Source organism: Chamaea fasciata, unplaced genomic scaffold (genome assembly GCF_029207755.1).
Source record: "Chamaea fasciata isolate MVZ Bird 193981 ecotype frontalis unplaced genomic scaffold, bChaFas1.0.hap1 SCAF_11, whole genome shotgun sequence".
NCBI lineage: Eukaryota > Metazoa > Chordata > Aves > Passeriformes > Sylviidae > Chamaea > Chamaea fasciata.
The window spans coordinates 4,973,988-4,996,692 of NW_027094096.1; the positions used below are offsets into that span (position 1 = coordinate 4,973,988).

General features: G+C 55.7%; 1 protein-coding gene across 1 annotated transcript; it reads right to left on the minus strand.

The window, feature by feature from the left end:
* Window positions 1–8,753: 8,753 nt before the first annotated feature.
* ETV5 (ETS variant transcription factor 5) lies at window positions 8,754–22,086 on the minus strand. The gene is made up of 13 exons (XM_066194056.1): window positions 21,732–22,086; window positions 21,061–21,197; window positions 20,818–20,905; window positions 20,630–20,677; window positions 20,475–20,525; window positions 15,473–15,602; window positions 15,124–15,363; window positions 13,216–13,475; window positions 12,487–12,546; window positions 12,016–12,084; window positions 11,490–11,659; window positions 10,645–10,746; window positions 8,754–10,507 (listed from the first exon to the last, which is right to left on the minus strand). Exons 1-13 carry the CDS (start codon window positions 22,084–22,086, stop codon window positions 10,286–10,288), a joined length of 1,932 nt encoding a protein of 643 aa, XP_066050153.1. The 3' UTR covers window positions 8,754–10,285.
* Between the last annotated feature and the right edge of the window lie 619 nt (window positions 22,087–22,705).

The following is a 22,705-nucleotide window of genomic DNA, read 5'->3' on the forward strand; positions in this document are numbered from 1 at the left end:
TTCAAGGCTGGGAGACATAAAATGCATAGAATAAAAGTCCCCTTTTGGGCACAGCTGGTGCTTTTAGCCACATGTGGTTCTTGGTATCCATGCCTGAAATACTCCAGAGCATCTAGGCTGCCCTTCTTCTTCTGTTGCTTGTTGGAGGCAATAGATTTCTTCTTTTCCCCTCAAAACTAAAGGCTTTTGGGTCAAATACACCACTCCCTACCCACTCAAGCCCTCACAGCTGTGTGTTTGGTCACCCAGATCATGGCTGGAAAATGTTACATGTAAGTAAAATTGGCATTATAGTGCTCCAGTACTGCTGGATCTGCGCAGGTCTTCTGTAAAGAGGGTGAAGCTTGGATGTGCTGATGGGGCTGGATGTACTGGTGGGGGTTGGATACCAGGATCCTCCTGGCCTGGGCTTACCCTACTACTGCATCCTTATTATTGTTGACTAATTCAAGAATAGGTTTGCTTATTATCTCGTTCCTTTTAACGTTTCCATCATACCCCAGGGGGATAAAAGTGCAACAGATCCAAGTGCTACACCAAGGGTCTTTTACAGGTGCTGCCACATGGCAAACTGGGAGAAATTATCCATTCCTGAAATATTCTGAGCTGAAAAGTGGAAAGAATGTGTGTTCTTATGTGAATTGAAGTATAATAATCAGCAAAACCAGTGTTTCCCAAAGGCTGAGAGCTCAGGTCTGGCACAGAATGCCTCAGTAAGCAGTTTGTGGAGCAAGGTGAGTGAGAGCACAGCAAAGACAATCTTTTAAGAGGGAAGTCTTAAACTGGGGGGGGGGGGGAGGGGGGGGGACGCCAAATACCCTCATTCCTCCTTCTGTTTGTGTTTCCCTGTACACAAAGGATGTCTCCTCCTAACCATGGCCACACAGTTGTGCCAGGAGAGGAAAGGAGAAGTGCCAGAAGTGTAGGATCCTTATTCTGGGGAGCCTACCTCCCACCCATGAGCTCTGATGCTGGTGTCCCAAGCCCAACGTGGGGTTAAACATCCATGAGGATTTTTCAACACGTGGGTACTTGAAGGCAGTAGTGGCAGGTGGTCAGATGGCAGCATCTCCATGGCTTTGGCAGGAGATGGATTTCCACCTCTATCCAGCTGCCGGCTTCCCTGATGCTTAGAAGTGTTTATATTTTGGAGCTGTATCTCCCTCACAAGAGAAAAGGTCTTTCAAAACAGCCCCTGTTCAAAAGCTGCAGGGGGGGTGGGGTTTGACACACCAAGCAAGGTTGGTGGAGTTTTGTTTCCTGTGGAAACCAGGCTAAAGATAAACCCACTGCAGACTGACACCTCTGTCACAAGGAGCAGCACTCAGAGGGAATGCCGGACATCTCCTCCAGAGCCTGATCCATGCAACAGCCCAAGAGGATTCCAGTTCAGTGACAACTGCTCTTCTGAAGGCTGCCGTGGACCAGCCATGTTTGCTGAAGCAACAGCCAAGGCCCATCGTGGGCTCCTGGTTTTGGCACTAAGAAAGTCCAGGTGACGCCTTCAGTGGTGACAGTGGAATTCCTGGTGATGGTGCTACTGCTGGTGGAGAGGCTTTGTGGTGATGCCATTCTGGCAGCTTTGGAGCTGTAAAATACCTGTGGTGCCCACAGAGCTCTGCTGTTCAGCTGCCTTCCCACACCTCTGCTGCTTTCCCCAGACTATTTTCACCTACAAAGCCCCAGGCTTCAAATCATGATCACTGTGCTGATCCTGTCCACTGATGTCTCTTCCATGACAAAGCTCTGAGTTAATTCTGACAAGCTCAGCTCCATGGGCATTGCTTTCAGGCTGCCTGCAGGTGTGCTGCCTCGGGCATGTTTCAACAGGGCTGAAAAGGAGCAGCAATTTTAAAGGAAAATTAAATAATCAGGCCAGATCTTGTCAAATCATCTCACCTGATGGATGGAATCTGTTTACTTTATTGCTTAAAAAAAAAAAAAGAGAGAGAGAGAAGCCAACAAATCTCACTGGAGACATACCTGCTTCATCCAACAGCTGCTGCCAACACATCTCTGGGCTTGGGAGAAGTTTAGCATGGGCTGCCCCACATGAGAGATGTGCACTTCTTGCAGGCTTCATTGTAGGGAAAGTTGAGAGCCAGGTGCAGAAAATCCAGGCCAGGGTCTGCATCCCAAGGTTTGTCTGGGAAGTCTTTGCAGAGGAGAAACAAGAATGAAGAAAGAAAATTCAGGGATATGTGCTCTGCAGCTTTCTTTGAGCTGCCTGCAAGTGGCTGGAGGTGAACAAGAGGCACCTTAGCAATCCTTTTTGGGGCTATGTCAGCCCCAGAGCACAGAAGGAGCTAAGAACAGTCACGGAAAGCAGTTCTGGCTTAACAGGTACTCTTGGTCCCTCACTAGACACAAGGGACATTTCCAACAGGCCCATGTCTGCTTCCTTTCTCTGGCAGTGATTTCAAAATAGTACCACCTTTAATACTGGGGAGGAGAAATTCAAAACCTCAAGGTAAGGGACTAAATTCCAAATTGCTTTAAGATAACTGATATTGTAGGCTGGCTTTTCTCAGGCACCAAGAATACACCATTTTATTTGGCTTAGGGCATGAAACATCATCTGAGGGGGGAGAAAGGAAGGCGGGTTCTATGTAGTGCATAAATCTGGTGGCCCTTATAGGTTCAAACATTGGCTTTGAATTTTTTTGTGTTTCTCAGTAGCTGGTGTGGACATAGCGGACATGGAGATGGTGCTGCTGCTCCTTCCTTCCACAGCCTCTGCCCTGGTGCCACCAAGGAGGGAGGAATGGATGGATGGATGGATGGATGGATGGATGGATGGATGGATGGATGGATGGATGGAAAAGGCTACACTGACTGGCTAAACAGTTTTCTGAATAAGAGATCTGTTTTGCAGGAGTTGAGCACACAGTGGTAGCTCCCCAAACAAGCTGCTAGCTTGGTACAAAGCATGGCATCATCAAAATGTTATCACACCATGCAGAGCTTCACCCAGAAATGGAATACAAAAGGCTGGTGTTCTGAAGAGGTGGGAATAATACAGGAGAATAATGCAGGTGGGAGTAATTCTCTCTCCAGGCTCTGGATGGAGGCTGGTAACACCGGGTGCAGGTGGGTTGAAGCCCAAAGGGAGGAGCAAGCTGTTCTCTGGTGCCATTCAATTTAGAGAAGCAGCCAGGCTGTGTCTGGCAGAGTGACAAAGCTCCTTGTTTCATGACTCATTTCAGGAGAACAGCTTTGGTAAGCAACAATTTTGCACTTCTGTGATTTCAGAGGGTGTGATCTAAAGAAAAAAAAAACACCACCACAAAAAAAAAAAAGAATTCCATGAGTTGAGCCCTACTGAGAACAGAGGCCACACGGCTGAGGGCTCAGCTGTGTGCTCTGAGCCAGGAGTGGGGCACACTGTCTCAGGGCAGGCCAAGCCAGGCAGAAATGGAACTGCCTCAGCAGAACCCAGGCTGGCTGTTGTTAAAGCAGGTAGCTGGGAGTGCACTGTAGGAATTCTGTGTAAGGATGTCCTCCTCCCACTCACCTGCACTGTGACTCATCCCGGTGAGCTCATCCAGGAGAGGCAGGAGGATGCTGCCAGCCTGGCGGGGTGGAAATGCCACAGCTGCCCCCGGGAGGTGCTGACCTACACCGGTGATGCTGCCAGTGGAAACGGGGAGCCTGAGCTTCACAGTGTTCAGCAGTGCACCGAGCTGGGGGGGAGCCCTTGTGTGGGATGCCAAGGTGGACAAGGCATCCCACACACAAGGGCAAATAGGGAGAATTTCCCTATTTCCAGCCTTCCCTTTCCTGTATCTTGAGGCACAACAAAATCAGCGAGGGCAAGGCAGCCAGCATGCCTGTGCAGCACTGGTAATCTTGTTTTATCCCCCTGGGGTGCTCTGAGTGAAGCCATAAGAGCACCACAGTGGGGATCTCGTGGGCTTTTAGCATCTCTGCAGCAGTGTGATGGGTGCACACTGCATGTACCTTCCTCCCACTTCTACTGGGAGCATTCCCAGTATCACCACCTCACTTTTGGATGCCATGACAAGCATCCATAGGGATCACTGATGCCAAAAGAATGAAAGACCACCATGGAAAGCCCTGGCACTCCAGTATGTTTTCAAACAAAGATTGTTTTCTTTCCACTTCCATCTTGAAAGCAAACATTTTTGAAGCCCAGGAGAGTACCACTAGTCCACCCACTGGGTTTTTGCTCTTCACTGCTCCCTCCGTACCCTCCTTTTCTTTCTCAGCTGTCTCTGAGCGGCCTAGGAGATGAACAGGAGCTTTGAAAGGGTAGCTGAGGCTGCAGCCTGGGCTGCTGCTGCCCTCTCCTGGGTCCAAGGTGGCCAAGAAATCACGAGATGATTTTTTAAAAGAGATTCCTGCAATCCTGGGTTCATGTCACCCTTGGCAGGCTGTCTTTCATCCTTGCAGGGAATAGCACTCAGAAGGTGCCAGACCCGGGGGTGCTGCTCAGGCTGGTACAGGGCTGTCCTGCCTGTGCCATTTGAAGGCCTGTTATCAGGGCCCTTCAAGAATCCCAGGAAAATTTATGGCAGGACAATGGATGATCAGCTTGGAGTGCAGGGGTCCAGCTGTGCTGACGCAGCATTGTGGGAGTTCAGGGTTTCTTGCTTTATTTGCTGCCTGTTCTGTCCAGGGTGGTTTTATTTGTATTAAACTAAAAAGCCTTCTAAGCAAGACGCTACAGCTGATGCCTTGTACTGCAGACAAGTTTCCAGCTCTGCCCCCTCACCTTGGCTCCACTGCCAGCTGAAACAAAACCTCATATTGCAACTTTTGCCTTGTCATACCCATGCATTGGCTGACCCCTGCCCAGGACCCTCTCCTGGTCACAGGGCTGGGCACCAGCCAGGTGAGCCTCCAGCCCTGCAATGCAGGAGGGATCTCCTGCTTCTGCAACCAAGTGGGGGCACCCTCCTTCCAAAATCTGAGCCTCTGGGGTCCTATTTCTTGCCTCTCTAAAAAGTGGCCCAAGAAATCATAGAATGCTGGAATGATTTGGGTTGAAAGAGACCTTAAAGACCATCTAGTTCCTCCCTCCTGCCATGGGCAGGGACACCTTCCTGTAGGTAGAATTCCTACCTCAGGATTGCAGGTTCCTCAGGTTCTCCAGACAGAAGAACCTATGTAGGTGACCCATGGTTGGGAAGAGTCCATGGGCACCTACAGAACACAGGAATAACACAGACAGTTACTGCCATAGTTAATGATAAGAGGATGACAGAGCCTCCCCTGTAGCTCTGAGAGCCTTTAATTTGGCAATTGGTTCATGGTTTCAGAAGCTACTTAGAGGCTTATTCCAGTGTTAGTGCCTTGTGAGAGGCTGGAAGCTCAGTGTTGGAGGCTCTGGGGTGTTAGTGGAGCCCTGGCTGTCTTCTCAATGGAGCACAGGAGAAGGTGGGGTCACTGGTCTCCCTGCCCAGGAGTGGGAGGCTTGGAGTCAGTAATACAGACCCACATCTCCCAGGAAAGGCAGCACAAGGCAGAGAGAAGCCGTGGGAAACAAGCTGTGGCTGAAGTCCTCCCTGCCACAGTGTCCAGCCCACAGATATGAACCACATTTGGATACCAAAGACCTCTGCAGATGTGCTACAAAAACCCCAGAAGAAGCAGCAGATGGACATCCACGAGGTGGTGCCAGACCAGTGTGAAGGGAGCTGGGTGGCCTGCACACCCCTGGCTGGAAGTTCCTCACTTTTCCTTACTCACCAGCCCAGATCTTTGCTTGATTTTTTTTTTTTTTTTTTGGTTGTTTTGTTTTGGTGTGGCTGTTTTTGTTTGTTTTTTTTCTGGAGCTGACTCATTGAAGTTGGCTCCACACATGGAGCCACTCATGTTGCTCCAGGTGTTTAAGAGCCAAATCAACCCACTTACTGAAAACACTGAGTATTTGAAGAGCTGGGGAAGAGAGGAGCTGCTGTGATGTGACCTGCCTCCCTGGTGAAACCAGCTGTCCAGCACGGACATGAGGCCACCGTGGTGGGCAGTGGGACATGGGCCAGGTGGGAGCTGTGTCTCACTGCCCTTGGTGGGCCATGCAGCACCTCTACTCTCAAATGCTGGGCTTGTCAGTCCTGCCAGAAGAACAAGCTGCGTGGGCAGTAATTCTTCCCCAAAATGCTCTTCCAGGCAGCAGCGGAAAACTCCGTCATGGGCTATTAAATATGAAGCCCCTGAGCCACAAATCCTGCCCCAGTCGGAAGTGCCAGACTATTTATACACTCCCATGTAAGAGCCATAGCAGACCCTTGGCTGTCTCCGTTGCTTTTTGAACATTTTCCAGTCCTGCTATATGCTTCCGAGACAGGGAGAGCAAAAACGTACTCCATGAATTATGGATGTGGAAAGGGTTGTAATGATGCTCTCCCTTTTACAGGCTCCTCTTTTCCAAATGATTTTTAACCTGTGCCTCTTGGACCGTCTGGTAACTCCAAACTCTCATTCCAGGGAGGGGGTAACTTGGGGCACATTTTAAAGACTGTGAAAAGAAGAAAATAGGAAAAACCACGTTTGTCCCCATTCAATACCAGCTGCCATTTTATTGTCTGCTTACCCAGTGTCACAGATGGCTGTTCACCATGAACTGCTGATGGGCTCTTGTCCACAACCACCACACAGAGGTGGAAGCTTTGAGCTGGAGGATTGGAGACAGGGTTGGACACCAGCACCAAGATTTTTCCCAGTCCCCAAAATGATGCTTCATCATTCACCATCTCTGCTCACTCCTCTTCATCCTCCCCAGTGGCTGGGAGGAGCAGGAGGAAGGCAGGAGGCAAATGGTGTGGGAATATGGGAGGAGGGGACCAAGGTGGTCAGTCCTGGGGAAGGAGCAGTGGTAGCCTGAGCCATCCCTGCTCCTGGGGGCAGTGGTGGCAGTTGCAGCAGTGCTCCCCAGCTAGGCTCCCCATCCCGTGGCATGCTGGAGTGTGTCCTAAAAGGGCACATCCCCGTGCCTGGAAGCAGCATCTGATGGGGCAGGAGGTGAGAAGGGAGCATGCATGCTTCCCCACCTGCTTCCCCTGTCTCCCCAGCTCCTGGCAAATGCTAGTCCAGCCCCTGGTCTGCCTGGGAGCTCTTGCCCCCATCCCTGGGAGGCTGCAGCCAGGACACTGAGCAGGTGTGGCTTGTCCCTCACCTTCAGGGTGGGGACAAGTGGGACCAGGCACCCAAGGCAGCTCCATCCCCTCTGCATGGAGCATGAGGAGAGGGAGGGGTGATGCACAGCAGGATCAAATGAGGAGCAAATTCTTGGTGTCCTAAGTAATAAAAGCCAGTGTGGTATCAAACTCTTTGGGGCCTGAGCCACACTGACAAATTGGAATAGCAAAACACCTCTTCCTAACCTCTCCCTTCGGTAAGAGCAGCGTGAGAGATCCTCTCGGGGCCCCAGCCCTGCCCACAGTAAGATTTGCAGGGCCAGGATCAGGATTGTGGTGTGACGAGATGGTTGATGAAGGCTTTGAAAGGCTTTGCCTTATCTGCTCATCCTCATCCTCACCATCCATAATTTGTCCCACATCTCTGCACCGGGTTCAGATCTCCACCACCCTTGGCCATCTGCCCGCCGGCCGCGCTGCCGGTGGCCCCATTTTCCCCTTGCTCCATCCTGAGCACCAGGACTCAGTCTGCTGAAATCCCCAGCGAGGTGGGATTACCAGGCACTGTCTGGAGCTCAGAGCACCTGGGGTTTGCAGTCTTGGGCAGAGGATAGAGCTTTGAGGAAAATAAAAAGGGGATGGGGTAGGGTAGCTCCTTCAAGGCTTCATGCCGGATGAATTGGTTTTGCTGGGTGCCTTAGATCCTGCTTTGCCCTGCCTGGACTGGGAGACAGCCACGCTTCTCCATGCAGCTTAATACTTCAGGCATGATGGAAGAGCAGCTTAAGGACCCATTAGCAATGTGGCTGGCAGCCAGGAGTGGATCCAGGTGAGGTGGGGTGGGTGTGAAAAAAGCATCATGGCACATAAGGACATTTCATCTCTCCACTGCCACATCTAGGGATGGGGTTTGGCTGGGCAGTAAAAATAAACTGGAAGAGCAGAGGTGTCAGAATATCTCCAGCAGCATCACACCAAGCCCCTGCATGGGATGGGCTGGGAGCCTGTGGACGCCCCTGGCTCAGCTCAGCTAAAATTGAGGCCAATGGAAGTGGGCAGGTCTGAGGTGTTTGAGTTTTTCTCCAGCCTAGCAGGAGAAACACAGACCCTTCAGCTGAATCAAATCCTCACAGAACAGCCCTTGCCCTCCACCCACCTCCATCATCTTTTTGCAAAACCTGAATTCTTCCCAGCCTAAAAATGGAGACAGTGGGGGGACCGCTGCCAGTAGCTTGTGGAGGGCTCTTTTCTGAGAGGTGCCCACCAGCTTTAGCCCTGCTTGATGGCAGGTGCTTGAGTTTCCAGGAGAGTGGAGGACCCACTGAGAAATCCTGGGAAGAAGCAATATTAAATTGCACCTACTGGGCAGAAGCCACCCCCATTCCAAATGAATCCTCTCATAGGATGTGGCTTCGTGAAAGCCATGGCAGTATCCACACCCAGGAGCAACAAATCCAGAACCGGGGAGAGGGCAGGGGGACTGAGGGCAGCCTTGGTGACTTGGTCCCAGCTCCAGACACACCATGCTGCAGGCCCCAAATGATGGGCTGTAGCCTGGATCACTACAGCCCCCACAAGCACATCCAGGGGCTCCTCCCAGGCCAGGCAGCATCCCACGGCACAGGCAAAGCAGGAGCCCAGGCAATCAGGGAGGAACAGGAAGCAAGATCCTTTATTGTACACAGTACAGAATGTAATGCAGCTTTGCAGGAGATACATAGCCCTGCTTGAATAAAGATATTTCAAATCAGTCCTCAGATTAACTCCTTCTGCACTGCAGACCTGCCACACCAAGCAAATGGTTAAAAACCTGTCCCCAAGGTGGGGATCCCAAAACCAAATGCTCCCCATGGGTACAGGCCACTGCAGCCACCATGGGGAGAGCAACCAAGTCGTTGTAGAGTTAATCTTCATACTTCCCAAAAAAAAAAGAATCAGACAAAAAAAAAAAAAAAAAAAAAACAAAAACCAAAAAAACCCAGCAGAAACAAGAAAAAAACCCAAACAAAAATTCCAACCGAAGCTAACTAAAGAAGAGAAAAAATTCCTATACAGCATTTACAACAAAACATGTAGCCTGGTGCAGGGGAGGCAGGTATGGATATATGAGTGGTGGAGGAGTGTTAGGAGGTGCAGCGAGGGGTGGGAGGAGCTGGAGGGAAGTGGGGTACTGAGGAAGGGACCCCCCCATCCCTGCCCACCTCAACTTTACAGCCCAGCTCCAAGGCCATGCCAAGCAGGGGGAGCACAGCTGAGCCAGTATCAGGATTCAGCCCTGGCTCCCCTGGGAAAGAGGACTGGAGCAGTGAAATGGAGTGGACCAGATCCTTCAGCAGCCATCCCAGGAAGCCACGGGCATCGAGGGCTCCCCCTGCCACCAGGAAAGCCATGGGGGTGTCCCCAGGGGGCTCCAGGGACAGCAGCCGAGCTGCAAAAAATAGCTTTGCCTTAAAATACAAAAAATCTACAAAAATCAGTTTAGAAACCTTTAGTATTTTCCTAAAACATCCCAAAAAAAAAAACAAACAACCCAAGAGGGAGTTAGTGTCAGGGTCTCCTCCCCCAAAATGCAACCCATGGCCCAGAGCCAGAGCTGGGGAGGATTCGAGGGCACGGAGAGGATGCAGGAGGAGGTTCTATGGGAACAACAGGTTATATGGGGGAGGGGGCTGGGGAAGAAGGCAGAAGGCTCCTCGGGGTTGGGGTAGGATGCTGCGCACATCAGCCCCGGGGTGCTGGCCCAGGCGGCCCCCCCGCATCCCTCCTCTCTGTGCAAATCAAAGCCCTTTCCACCACACAAGGCAGCTACGCGGATTGTGCTCGATGCAAAGCAGATTGTCGTGACAATTGGCTCGGGAGCCACGCAGCCCAGCCCGGGGGGAGAGCCTGCAGCTCCAGGCTCCCGGCGCCCCAGGACATCATCACACTGATGCATGGCAGGAGGTGCCAGCCACGGGCAGTCCTGTGCACTAGCCCTTGGAAAGGAAGGGTGGGAATTCGGCAGCAACACACGTGGGGCGTTTTAAATTCCTCGAATTTGCGTGTGCACCCATGCTGTTTGTCGTTGGGCTTGTTTTGTTTGTTTGTTTTCTCTCCTTACGGACAGCCAAAAAATACTCTTTTTAGAAAACCGTGTTTGCCCCAGGTGGATGCGCTAGTGCCAGTGGCTCTGCCGGCCGGCCGAGTCAGTAGGCGAAGCCCTCCGCGTAGGGAAGGCTGCCACAGGGATCCCTCTCCAGGAGGAACGCCGGGCTGTCCTCAAAGTGTGTCAGCGGCACCGTCTCCTCCTCCGGCACCGGGCAGTCCGGCTCCGTCTTCAGGAAAGGGCGCTGGTTGTCGGGATAGGCCATGGAGAACAGGGCGTCGGGGTCACAGACGAATTTATAGACGTACCGCTCGCCGGCAACCTGCGGGGAGGAGACAGGTGTGAGAGGTGCCCAGAACATCACCCCTGCCCTGGGGAAGCACTGCACACCTCACATCCCTCTCCTGCCACGCCCTGGGATGGCAGGGGATGGTCACACCCTGCTGTGGGGTCACTTACCTTCTGCATGATGCCCTTCTCGTAGTAGTAGCGCAGGGAGCGGCTGAGCTTGTCGTAGTTCATGGCTGGTCGGTTCTTCTGGATGCCCCAGCGCCGTGCTACCTACGGGGAGAGAGGTGGCAGCCACCAGGGCTCCAAGCCAGGGCTTCAACGGGGATCCTCAAAGGAAAACATAACTGAAATGCAGGCTAGAGGCTCGTTTGAGGGGCCTGGGGCAGCTGGAGCGAAGGTGTCACTGTGGTCTGGGAGCGGTTCCCCGCCTGCCATGATAAATGCTCCGGCTGCAACCACACAGCCACCGCCAGATCACGGGCCAAATCAAAAGTCATTTCATTAGGGAGAGCCTGCCAAAAGAGCTGCTTCAAAACACCACAATTTCCATGCATGGCGCAAGAGACATTATGGGTGATTACCCACAATGCGCAGCTCGGTGCTGGCCACAGCTGCTCCCAATTACTCCCCGAGCAGCTCCTTCCTCTGTGTCACCCTCCCATGGAGCCGCGTGGTTCCGGCACAGCAGCGCGCCAGCACCGAGCTGCTGTGGAAACCCAGGATGGGAGCAGCTCGGGAAGGAGGGGGCCGTGGCAGAGCAGCAGAACTCAGCAAGGCACAGCACAGAGGCAACACCGCCATGCCTGGTGACCACTGCCAGCCTCAGGAGCCAGCACATGCCACACCAAGAGGCAGTGGGAAATCCTAAAGGCAAATTTCTACAGCTGACTGGAGAGTAGAGACACGTGTCTCGCCTCAAACATGAGCGGGGAGGTTCTGTTGCATGGGAAGGATTCAGCCCAGTCCTGCATCCCCACAGGCATCCCCCAGCTCCAGGGCAGGATCTCTCATACCTCCTCAGGCTCGATCAGCTTGAACTCCATGCCCCGGCCGGTCCAAGCGATGAAGTGGGCATTGGCAGGGTCATCCAGGAGGGTGACCAAGAACTGCCAGAGCTGCAGGGACCCACGCCGCTGGTAGGGAGGGCCCTCACGGTACAGGGTGGGCTCCTGCTTCACTTTACCTGCTCACACAAAAGACACCTGGGTAAACATCCTGGATCTGCCCCTCTCTCAGGCTGTGTCACCGGCAGCAGACATGTACAACAACGTGGATCATCCCCGTGCCGAGACACCTAAGCAGGAGCAGGCTATGGGGTGGAAGAGGGGAGAGGTGCTGGGGATGGTGCTGCAGGCAGGTAGGTGTCAGGGACAGAGATGGAACACGGCAGTGATGCCAAGTTGCTACGTGGGATGATGCTCAGCAGCTCTCAGGAGTACCATGCCAGCACTGCTTGGCTTTATAAGCAGATCCCAGCATCCCCACACCCTCCGTGAGCCCCAGTTCCCCTGCAGGCCTCCTCTGGGGCCAGATTCTTACCCTCCAGCCTCTCGGGTACCACGCATGTGTCATCAAAATACAATCGTGTGTCCTTTTCATATGAAAATCCTGTGGGGAAGAGACCCTTCGTGAGCATAGGACCCCTCCACTACCCTGGCTGGACCCCAAAAAACCCTGGCTTGGCAGAATCCACCACAGGACCCCATCCACAGCTCTGGGAGCAGACCGATTCCCAGCTACTTCAGTGGCTGAGCCCCCCTCACTGCTCCCAAACGCTGTTAGCAGCTCTGTCAGGCACATTATCCCAGATTACACAGTGCTGCCATGCCCTCACAGCACACTCACAAGGGCTGCTGGCTGCTTTTGGGGCTGGTGCCGGGGCTGCATGCAGCTCTCACGGGCCCCATGGTGCTCTCGTGGGTGTTTTCTGGGTGCCCAGGGAGTGCTGCCCACCACAGGTGAGGGGTGGGATGGGGCCAGGACAGGGGGGAGAGTGGGAGAGTCACTCACCGTCATGGCTGTTGGGGAAGACATTCCCCTGTAGGTACGAGGACTGGCAGTTAGGCACTTCTGAGGGGGGAAAGGAAATTACATTAAGGTCGTAAACCCTGTGGGTGCCACCACGGGTTTGGCAGCATATTCTTTAACCCCAAGCACGTCCTGCAGTGAAGTCTGGGAACCTTCCTCCCTTCCCCAGGCTCCCTGGTCCACTACATCCACCCTCAACACTGGAGAAAAAAAAACCCCACTATGATTTGGGGTGGCACTGGAATTTAGACTGGAGCATGGGCTAAGTCAGCTCGAGTTTTCACAGGCCCAACATGAAGGGAGGCACTGCTGCACCTCCCCTACCATCTGCTTGGCTGTGCCACCCTCCATCCCGAGGTTGGGGTATTTTTAGGTCCTAAGGCGATTAGAGGATTTTTCCGTGATGCTGGTAGGGTCCAGCAGCCAGCAATCACAGCTGGCCCTGGGCCAGAGCAAAGGAGGGACCCACCAGGGGCTGTGGGGCACCCCAGTCTGTGGTTATGGCACTGACCACACCACTGACATCAGGTGAATGCCTGCTCTATCTGGAAAAGGAGGAAAGAAAAAGGCAAAGCAGCACCCCAGCACCACGGGAGCTCCAGGGTGACACAGCATCCACTGCCTGAGGCTCAACCCTGCCTCTGCTGCCACGCTGATGGCAGAGACGCTCTGCTCCTGGCAGTGTCACAGGTGTAGAGACTGGACACCCACCTGAGTCAATGCAGTAGTCCCGGGGCTCCTGCTTGATGCCCATGGGGGGCTGGAAGCTGTGGCCGGGGGGACCGGGCAGGCCAGGGCCGCCGTGCTCGTAGAGAGGGTCGTGGTACTCCTGCTTGAATCCCTGAGGGGGGCGGGGGGCAGCAGGGCCCAGGGGCTCCGACAGCTGCCGGTGGTAGAGGGGGCGGCTGTCCCCCGGGACCCCGGCCTGCGGCGGGAAGGGGTGGCAGGGCTCAGACAGCTGCCTCTGAAACCTGGGGGAGAAGGACGTGGCATTACTGAGGAGCGGGTGTCAGCCCTGCCGCCGGCTCCCACCGCAAAGCAGAACCGCCTGACAGCCTTCAGCCTGGGGTGCACCCACAGCAGGCTGGGATGGTTCCTCAGAAGCACAGCCACCACAGGGGCTCATCCCATGGGGACCCAGTGGGGTGCTGAGAAGCCCTGTGCCCCTCTAAGCACTGAGGACCCCAAGATGGGACAGCAGGGTACCACATGGGCCATCACTAAAGCGCTCTGGCCTTCAGCTATCTGCAGAGGACTGAGAAAAGGAATAAAAAACCAGTCCCCAACACTCCTATCTCTGTAAAGCAGTAAAATCTGTCCCCAGCGTGGGGGGCAGGGGCCAGGGATGCTGTGCATGGGTGGGCGCTTACGCAAAGCCAAATCCACTCCGCAGCTCCAGCCGGCTGCTAATCCGCCTGCGCAGCTGGGATTAAACCTTGAACTCGACAGCAGGGAGCACTATTTTCAGCTCCGTGGTGCTGCCACCACTGCTCCGAGAGCAAGGCTTCTGCTGGTGGCCATGGATGAGGGACCATCTCGAGGGGGTGCTGCCACATCCCCTCGTCCTCCGGCACCTTGAAAGGTGATCTTGGATCTCCGTGCCGGCTCCTCTCAGCCGGCCTTGCACCATTTGGCTTTGTAACCCGAGCTGTCCCAGCTGCCGGGCTGGGATTACTCCATTTCCGAGCCATGTCCCTCTGCCCTTCCTGAATGAAACCCAAGCCCCGTGCTGGCACAGTGCTTCCCAAGGGGTCGCAGCCAGCCCCCTGCACAGCCTGAAGGTCACACGGAGCCCCGCTTTGCTGGGGAGGGATGCTTGCCTGCTGTGGGCACATTCCAAGGGCTTCCTTGGCCCCACTGCATGGCCTTTGCCAGGATGCCACATCTTGTCCCGTGCCCACAGGGGTGACACAGTGGCTGTCACAGCAAAGGACATCCAGAGGCCACAAGCAGAGCACCTACTGAGAGCACCCATAGGGGCAAACCCAGGGTGAGGGAAGGGACTGACAGAGCCTCCAGGGATGCGGGAGTGATGGGGAATGAAGCCACAGCTTGGAGAGGAAAGAGGGAACAGGGGTCTCCCACCACAGCCCACAAAACCATGGTGATGCCATGCAGTGCCTGGAGGAGCTCTGGACCACCCCCGGCCCGCAGTGCACGTGGGCAGGACAGAGATGGTCACAGCTCCATAGACCAGCGGGGCTCGGCTTGGGAGGCAGAGCTACAGTGGGTGGGAATGAGGAGAGCAGAGCCCTGACTCAGGACCATCACCTGTCGGAACAGGGGCAACCTGTTGGATGCAGGAGTCAGCCTCTGCCTCCCTTGCCTTTCCCAAGAGGGAGGCAAAGGCTCTGCTCAATGTTCAGGGATCGGAAGGAGCAGTTCCCAGTTAGCAGGACAAAGTGCCACAAGATCCCAGTAAGAAGTGGCAAGCTTTGCCACGTGGGACCACTGGCAACAACATCTGGCCCACCAACTGCAATTACAGCAGTATGGGGACAAAGGCAGGAGCATTTCTCCTTCTCCCCCACCCTTTCAGACCACCCACCCACCCCAGGAGTGCCCATACAGCCCCAGAGGACTCCTGTGTTCCCTGGGCAGGCCAGGGCGCCGCCTTACCTGTGCTCTGCTGGGTATTGGTTCTCAGACATCATCTTTGGCATGTGCATTGGCGGGCGCGGCACGGCGAAGGGCGGCTGCTGCTGCTGCCGCGGCTCCTGCAGGGCGTGCGGGGCCGGGGCCGCGCCGTGGGCCGCCGCCGCTGGCACGGCCGGGGCCGCCCCGGGGTGTGCAGGGGACACCGGCGTGGCGGGCGGCGTTAATGGCTTGAACCCGGCGGGGGGTTTCCTGTCGTAGGCACTGCCGAGGGAGAGGGGCTGATGGTGACACCGACGGTGGGGGGGGACGGCACCGCGTGGAGCAGAGCCCCCGAGGGCTCCGCAGGCAGCGGTGTTCCCGCGCTACCTACCAGCAGTTGTAGAGGCACTTGTCCCCATAGCCGGCACAGAGAGCCTGCTCGTGGCTGCAGGATGACAGCTCCGAGGACGGGCTGGGCAGCTCCCGCTTGATCTTGGCCGGAGGTGGGGCGTGCAGGACCACTGCAAGGACAGCGAGGAGGATACAGGCTCACCCACGGGACAAAGGGCGGTGGGGACATCACCCCTGCAAGCATCAGCTCTTTGCTCGGGAATAAGGCGCTGAATGATGCCCTGGGAGCACTGGGCAACTGAACCAGGGTGATACGGTGCCCTGACAGACCCCAGCACTAGTGGAGATGTGAGCCAGGGTGGCGGGGCAGGGCAGAGCTGGGACAGTCTCAGCAGCCCAGGACATTGATCTCAGAAGGGGAATCGCTCCCAGCTGGGCTGCGAGAGGGGCACAGGCAGCTAAAAACAGCCTTAGATGAGACACGTGCCGCCCACCAGCCCCTCAGCAAGTGGAGCAGAGCAGGCAGCGGCTGCCTCCCTGAGACACGGAGCAAGGGGTGAGGGGACTTGACAGACTGGAGATCCAAGACCTCATAAACAGCAACCCACTTGCCCTCACAGGGCACTTGCAGAGATTTTAAGCGGGATCCACCTTCCCGCAGCTGAGGTGGTCCAATGGGATCTAGTCCTAGGGTCCCACAATTGTACGGGCTCAAGTGACAAACATCCCATTAAACCCAAATCCTCTCCACCCACTCCCAAGCTCACTTGCTATATATAATTATAAACTGAGTAATATATGCTTAAGCTAATTAATTTCTAAAAGCAGGCGCCCTAGGAAAGGGAAAGCGCCTCAGAGATCTGTACCTAAATAGTGCCTCAGAGGAGAGCCAAGACTAATCGGAAGTGGAGTATTAGCTTCATGCGAAGCCTAAACACAGCCCAGCTACACTGGAGAGGAGCAAATAGCTCCAGGACAACTGTTCACAGCTTGCCAGGTAATTAGCTGCTCCCCTAATTTGTCAAAACCTTTAAAGAGCTGCTGACTCCCCTTTCTACCCATCCCCCCCTCGCAAGGCCTCAGTACAGCTGGTACCAAGGGCATAAACCCCCCCCCCCCTCCCCGAGAAGGATTTGAAACACAAAGCCCAGCGCTGAGCCAGCACAGCCCCCCACACGCCTTCCACCGGCTCCCAAGCCGGATTTATCCCACTCCTCCTTCCCCCCTCCCCAGCGAGGTTTTGCCACTCTCAGCATTTCCAGCCTTAAAAGGGGGCCAAGCATGGCAGTGGCAAAGCACAGGCACCCCACGAGCCATGGGAAAGCAAAGGGGAACTGGCTTTGGAAGAGCTCCAGCTGCCTATCGCGGGCATGGTTCTCCCGAACAGGCTCCGTGTTGTTGGAGCGAGTTGTTTTTCCGCCAGTCGTACAATGGGGTCTGGTTATTCATTGAAGGAAAAAAAAAAAAAAAAAAAAAAAAAAAAAAAAAAAAAAAAAAAAAAAAAAGGCTCCAGTCCCTGCGCAGGCACCACCCTCCATTCACAAACACTTCGTAGTGCTCCATTCATGTGGCTGAGGGAGGGAAAAAAAAAAGAAAGGAAAAATTTCCCCAGAGCTTAGCACTGCCATTCAAAAAAAAAGGGAAATGAGCCTTAAGATCCTAACAGAGACCAGCTGTCCAAGCCCGGACTGTGTGCGACGTTTGGATTCCTTACACAAACACTGCGGGGCCGGCCGGCGCTGCTCAGCACGACGTGCTCCTCAGCCAAGCTCACGGTCAGCGGGGCTGCAGGAGTCCGGGGGGCACTGAGGCCAGTGGTGCAGCTTTTTGGGGGGAAGGAGCTGGGTTTGGGTCCCAGCAGTGAGCAGCCAGGTGGGAGGAGCTGCCCTGCCCCAGCACCTCAAAGGAATGCCGGGTGCACAAGCACTTTTACCCTTTCCGGTCCTGCCCTCGGCACTATAATTAAAAGCTAAAAAATTATATAAAAATACTCAGAGGGAGCAGCTCAACTACAGACGGGGCTGGAGAAGATGCATCAGCAGATCCACGCCAAGGGTGAGCCACAGCAGCAGCGAGGACACCCATGGGTGCCTGGCAGCCCCCCTGGGCTGCTTTAGCCACCAGAGATGGAAGGGCCCTGGGGAGGCCAGGCAAGGGACCAGCCACACGTGCCACTGCTGTGCCCAGCCAGGAGGGGAGGCTCAGGCAAACCCTCCTAGGGCCATACAAGCAGTCAAACTGGAAATGCCCCTAATGCCAACCATCAGAAATCTCCCCTGGAAAAGGGTGACACCACAAAGCCACTCGAGGCCTTGAATTCCCAGTGAATCCCTTGGTGGAGGACAGGGCAGGTTATTCTCACCCATCAGCATGATTGGACCTCTGTGAGACTAAGCTTGGAGAACCAAGGGGAAGGAAACCAAACCACCAGTTCCAGCCCAGGGACACTGGCACCCACTCAAGCTGTCACCTGGGTGCAGAGCTCTGTGCCTACCCCGCCATCCCCCGGCACTACAGGACGCACCCAAGGTCACACCAGGAGAGGAGTCAGAAATAGAAGCCAGGATCCTACTTTCCTTTGTTTAAACAACTCTTCCTCACAAACAAACCTCCCTCTTTCATTTTGGTGTGTAAGAAACTCCGTGCCTTGCCTGTGGCTGCTGCCACGTGCTGCCTGAGCAGGGAGGCCACAGATACCCTGGAAATAAAAATCACTTCTTGTGGTGCTTGATCTCCTCAGCATGATCCCATCACTTCCCAGGTACTTAAACGATCAGTGGAGGCATAACACTGTATGTACACCCCTGGCCACAGGACTCACACCCATGCCCAGCCAGGGGTGCAGCAGGAGAGCCAGCATGGTGTGAGTTCTGTGGAGTCACCACAGCCTCCTTGCTCTCCTGGAAGGATCCACCACTTCCCTGGGCAAATTGCAAGCACTGAACCTGGCCTCTTGCCACTTGGTCCAGGGCACTAAGAACAATGCATCCCTCATCTGGGGTAGCCTTGCTTTCCTTGCAGCGGGATTTTTTCCCCAGCACAGTGACCCACTGCCCTCCAGATTATTTTACTACCAAGCGCCAACTTTGAGACCCTGTCTGCCAGGGATCTTGGCTATGGAATTGGGAACAGGGAGTAGGCAGTAGCAGAGATGCAGGCAGCTATGAGGGGGTTTTATTAAGATGCTGCAGTTCCCAGCGTCTCCAAGACTCCATGTGGCACACGTGACAATGTTCCCCATTGCAGTGGGGTCCAAACTGAGCCTGGTGCGTCCCTTTTTGCTGCTGTACCAAGGAAGCTTGGCCCTGGGAATGCAGGATGGGGCACAAGATTGAGGTTTGCTCAGGACAAGAGAGCAGCAGTTTCCTCAAGGAAAAGGCGTGGAGCCACACAACTGCAGAAACAGAGTCCAACAAACATCCGCAGGGACTAAGGAGGGAATTTACCTTTCCCCAGAAGCCAACGGATGCTGAACTCCAGTGTGACTGCCAGTCCAGGAAGGCAGCATGTCCCTGCTAGTGAAAGCTGGGTGCAGACCACAGCTGTATCAGAGCCGTCCTTCTCTCCCTTTCTACGTGGCACATGGTTCAAAACTGGAGTTTGTTCCCTCTGTAAACTCTCTCTAGTGCAGGGATGCAAGAGCTGGGCTTCCCATTCCCCCTGCCTCAGTCTGAGTCCCCCCACAGCCAGCACTGCAGTAGCAAAAGAAACCTTTGCTTTCTCTCCCCAGAAAAGTGAAGGAAGGTTATTGCTGGAGGCAGTCATGCAGGCAGATCTTTCAAGCGACAAAGTTGGTTCAACACCAGGTCCACAGGCTGAGCAGATGAGAACGTTTTAGGAGTCCTGACCAAATAAACGCCTGTTTTCTTCTCCTCTTTTTCCTGCATCACCCAGAAAAGTTTGTCTCTCCTCTCTGAGCTCTTCAGGTTACAAGGAAAAAGAGACTGCCAAAAGGCACTGGAAACAGCTTCAGCTTCAAGAGCCACCCTCCCACGCACACTGCAGTTTCTACTGCTCCGAGCAAGAGCTGCTGGGCTGTGCTGGGGATGTCAACAGACCGTTGTGTTTCTGACTCCAGGCTCGCCTTTTATCTCAGGGGAGACAGGGAAAAAAACACATCTGAAACTTGGGCTGTCTGGACCGGCTTAATGGCAACTTTCCCACTCCGAAGTAAGCACAGAGCAATAATTAACATGCATTTGCTGTCGGAGGAGATACCCCGCTGCATGCCGTGACAAAGCCGGAATGAAAAATCTGTTCGACTGCAGGCTAAACTTGATTCCCTTCCGAGTTCCGTAGCTGCCTGGCTCGGCAGCAAAACCCAGCCACCGACACCAAGCTACCACTTGTGTTTGCCAGGTAACAACTCAAAACATCCTGATTCCGCCCCCGTCCTCCTCCACACCGACCCTTCGACGCCCGGAGCTGCGCAAGCCCCACGCGCCGCTCCCCGGCCCCTGCCCTCGCCACTAACCCTCTCTGGCAAGGCAGCACGGCTCAGAACCAACTCCTGCTCTTATGCAATTCACGAGGGACTGCATTTTCACTGGCCTCCTTTTAAAGACGCTCGCTTTGCCAGTGATTAATGCTGCTTAAAGCGGCTCAAGTTTCACCGCTCAGGCTCGCTCTTGCCAACAGCGCTGGGCCAGGACTCCAAAGAGCTCTAGAAACTGCAGAGATTGTGGCTAACCAAGCAGCCCAGCACGGGTTATCTCTTCCACTTGAAAAGGAAAAGGAGTATTTAGAAGCGAATCCAGCTCACTACGAGCAAGCATCACGTCTCAGAGGAACCCAGAGAGCAGTTCAGAGATATTTCCATGCATTTGGCCATAATTTTCCCCACTAACAAAAGACAGGACATTGCACATTTCATCTCCATGAACCCAAACTGCACGTGCTTTCCCCCAAAAGCCCATGATTTCACGTTTCAGCCCCAGGAACAACTGCTTTCCCAAGGAAGCAACTCCAAACCCAGTGCAAATGTTTGCACAGGCGCCCAAACATCTACCCCCGGAGAACAAAAACCCGGAACAATCACTTACAATTGTCAGACTGGAAATCTGGGACAAATTGTTCGTCATCGGGGACCTGAGCTAAAAAAAAACAAACAGAAAAAGTGGGTTTATGGCGTTGTCAGTTCTCAAAAAGATGCTCGCTGAGAGATTTTACACGGCAATAGGCGGGGGTGAAGACTTGCCTTCAGCTAGCCAGGCCTCTTGGAGCTGGCTGAGATCCTGGAAGAGCTCTGGAACAGAGTGAAAGACTTAAGCGCTCCACAGAAGAATAAATAAAACTGCCATTATTTGCAGGATTATTTCTAAAAGGACGAACGCGAGGCAAGTGGTCTCACGGGGCCGTGAGGCCGCCCGGGCCAGCCCTGCCTACCTTCCGAGTCATGGGCCAGGTCGGTCTCCAAAAATTTCCTTTTCCTATCGGACCCCGGCCGGCCTCGGCCCTCCTCTGTGCAGGACTTCTGCAAGGAACAGGGTGACAGCTGCCCATGAGGGCGGCACTCCCCGAGGCTGGGGGTGCCCCCAAGGACAAGAGGGGCACTCCCAAGGATGGGTAAGGGGTGCCCCCAAGCTCGGGGAGGAAGGAGTCGGCAGGGATCAGGGTGGGCAAACTTACCCCGGGGCCCATGAAGGGAACCTGCTGGTCGTAGAAGCCGTCCATGGTGCGGGCGAAGCGGGCAGTGCCCCCGGCCCGCTCAGCATCGACGCCGGCCCGGGAAGGGGGGTCCCGCCCGGGCTCCGGCAGGTGCGCGGCTGGGGGGATGGAGGGGACGGCGAGGGGGAGGGGTCAGAGCCTGGCCCCTGCCACCCCCGGGGCTGGCTCGGTGCGGGTGCGCGGCCGCCACGCCTCCCCGGGGAGCCGGCCCGCTCCTGCCGTGGCGGGTCGCAGCCCCCCGGCTCGTGATGTCACCTAATTTCTATAGAAACGGCCGTGACATCACGCGCCGTGGGAGCGGGAGGAGGCAGCGGGAGGAGGCAGCGGGGCGGGCCGCGCTTCTCTCCTCTTCGCTTCGCCTCGTCCTCCCTTCCCTTCCCTCCCCCCGCCCCTCACCGCGCTCGGCGCTGCGGGGCCGCGCCGCAGCCGGGCTCGTTCCCACGCCGCCCCGCGCGCCCCATTCATAAACTCCGCCCCCCCCGCCCGCTTCTCCCCCGAGCGCGCACTCGAGCGCCCGCTCGCGCGCGCCCCCCGCCATTCACACCGCGCGGCCCGCGCCATTCATAAACACCGCCCCCGCCCCGGGCCCGGGCCCCGGCCGCGCTGCGCCCCGCCGCCAGGCCCCCACGTACCCGGCCGGGGCGCCGCAGCCTCAGCGGCGGCGGGGCGAGCCGGGAGCGGGGCCGGGGATGGAGCGGCGCCTCTCCGAGCCCGGGCACCGCGCTGCCGCTCTGCGCCGGCCCGCAGCCCCCGAACCAGCGGCCTCCGCCGCGCCCCGCCCCTCGCCGCTTGTTTACCCTCCGCGCCGGCCAATGGGGGCCCGCCGCTCCGCCGCCCGCGCCACCTGATTGGCTGTAGGGTCGCCCCGCGCCCGCCCGCGCGCCGCTCCGCCGAGCACCATTGAGACCGGCTGAGTGGGCGGGGGCGGAGGCGACCAATGGGCGAGGCGAGATTTGCCTGGCTCCGCCCGGAACGTTTTTCATTCATAAAAAAATAGAAGGGGGAAAAGACTGACGGGTGGGGCCGGGGCAGCGCAGGATTTAAAGGGGCCGCGGCCCTTTGCAGGAGCGGGGATGGGGGTTTAACGGGCGGCCTCGGGGGTCGGAGAGTTGGGCGGGACAACCCTCGGGTGCGGGTCCAGGGTGGCGAGGAAGGACCGGGTCCGTGCGCGACGTGCCCAGGAACCTGCCACACAGCAAGCCATGCAGATGGTGTGGACCTCGGGCCTCGCAGGCCGTGGGGTCCCCTCGGCTCTCGCGGGAGGTGGTTTCACACGAGCAAGGCAGCGTCACACGGGACCCCCTGCGAGCCTAGGGCATACCCATGCCTGAATACTGATTTCGGCAGCCTTCCCCTTTCCTGCAGGCACCCTGGAGCCAGGGTTGCCTTTAAAAAGGGCCATGGGAAAAATAGTTCCCACCTGCAAGGGCTTTGGAGCCACTGATCCCTCCAAGCAGATTCATGGACGCACACACCACAAACGTCCCAGAGGTTTGGGAATGAATTTAGGACAGAATGGTGCTTCTGGATGCCTGCCAGGCACCCCCACTGCAGCATTTCCCTGCTAAGTGCCTCAGTTTCTCTACCTGTAACAAGGGGGTGAGAC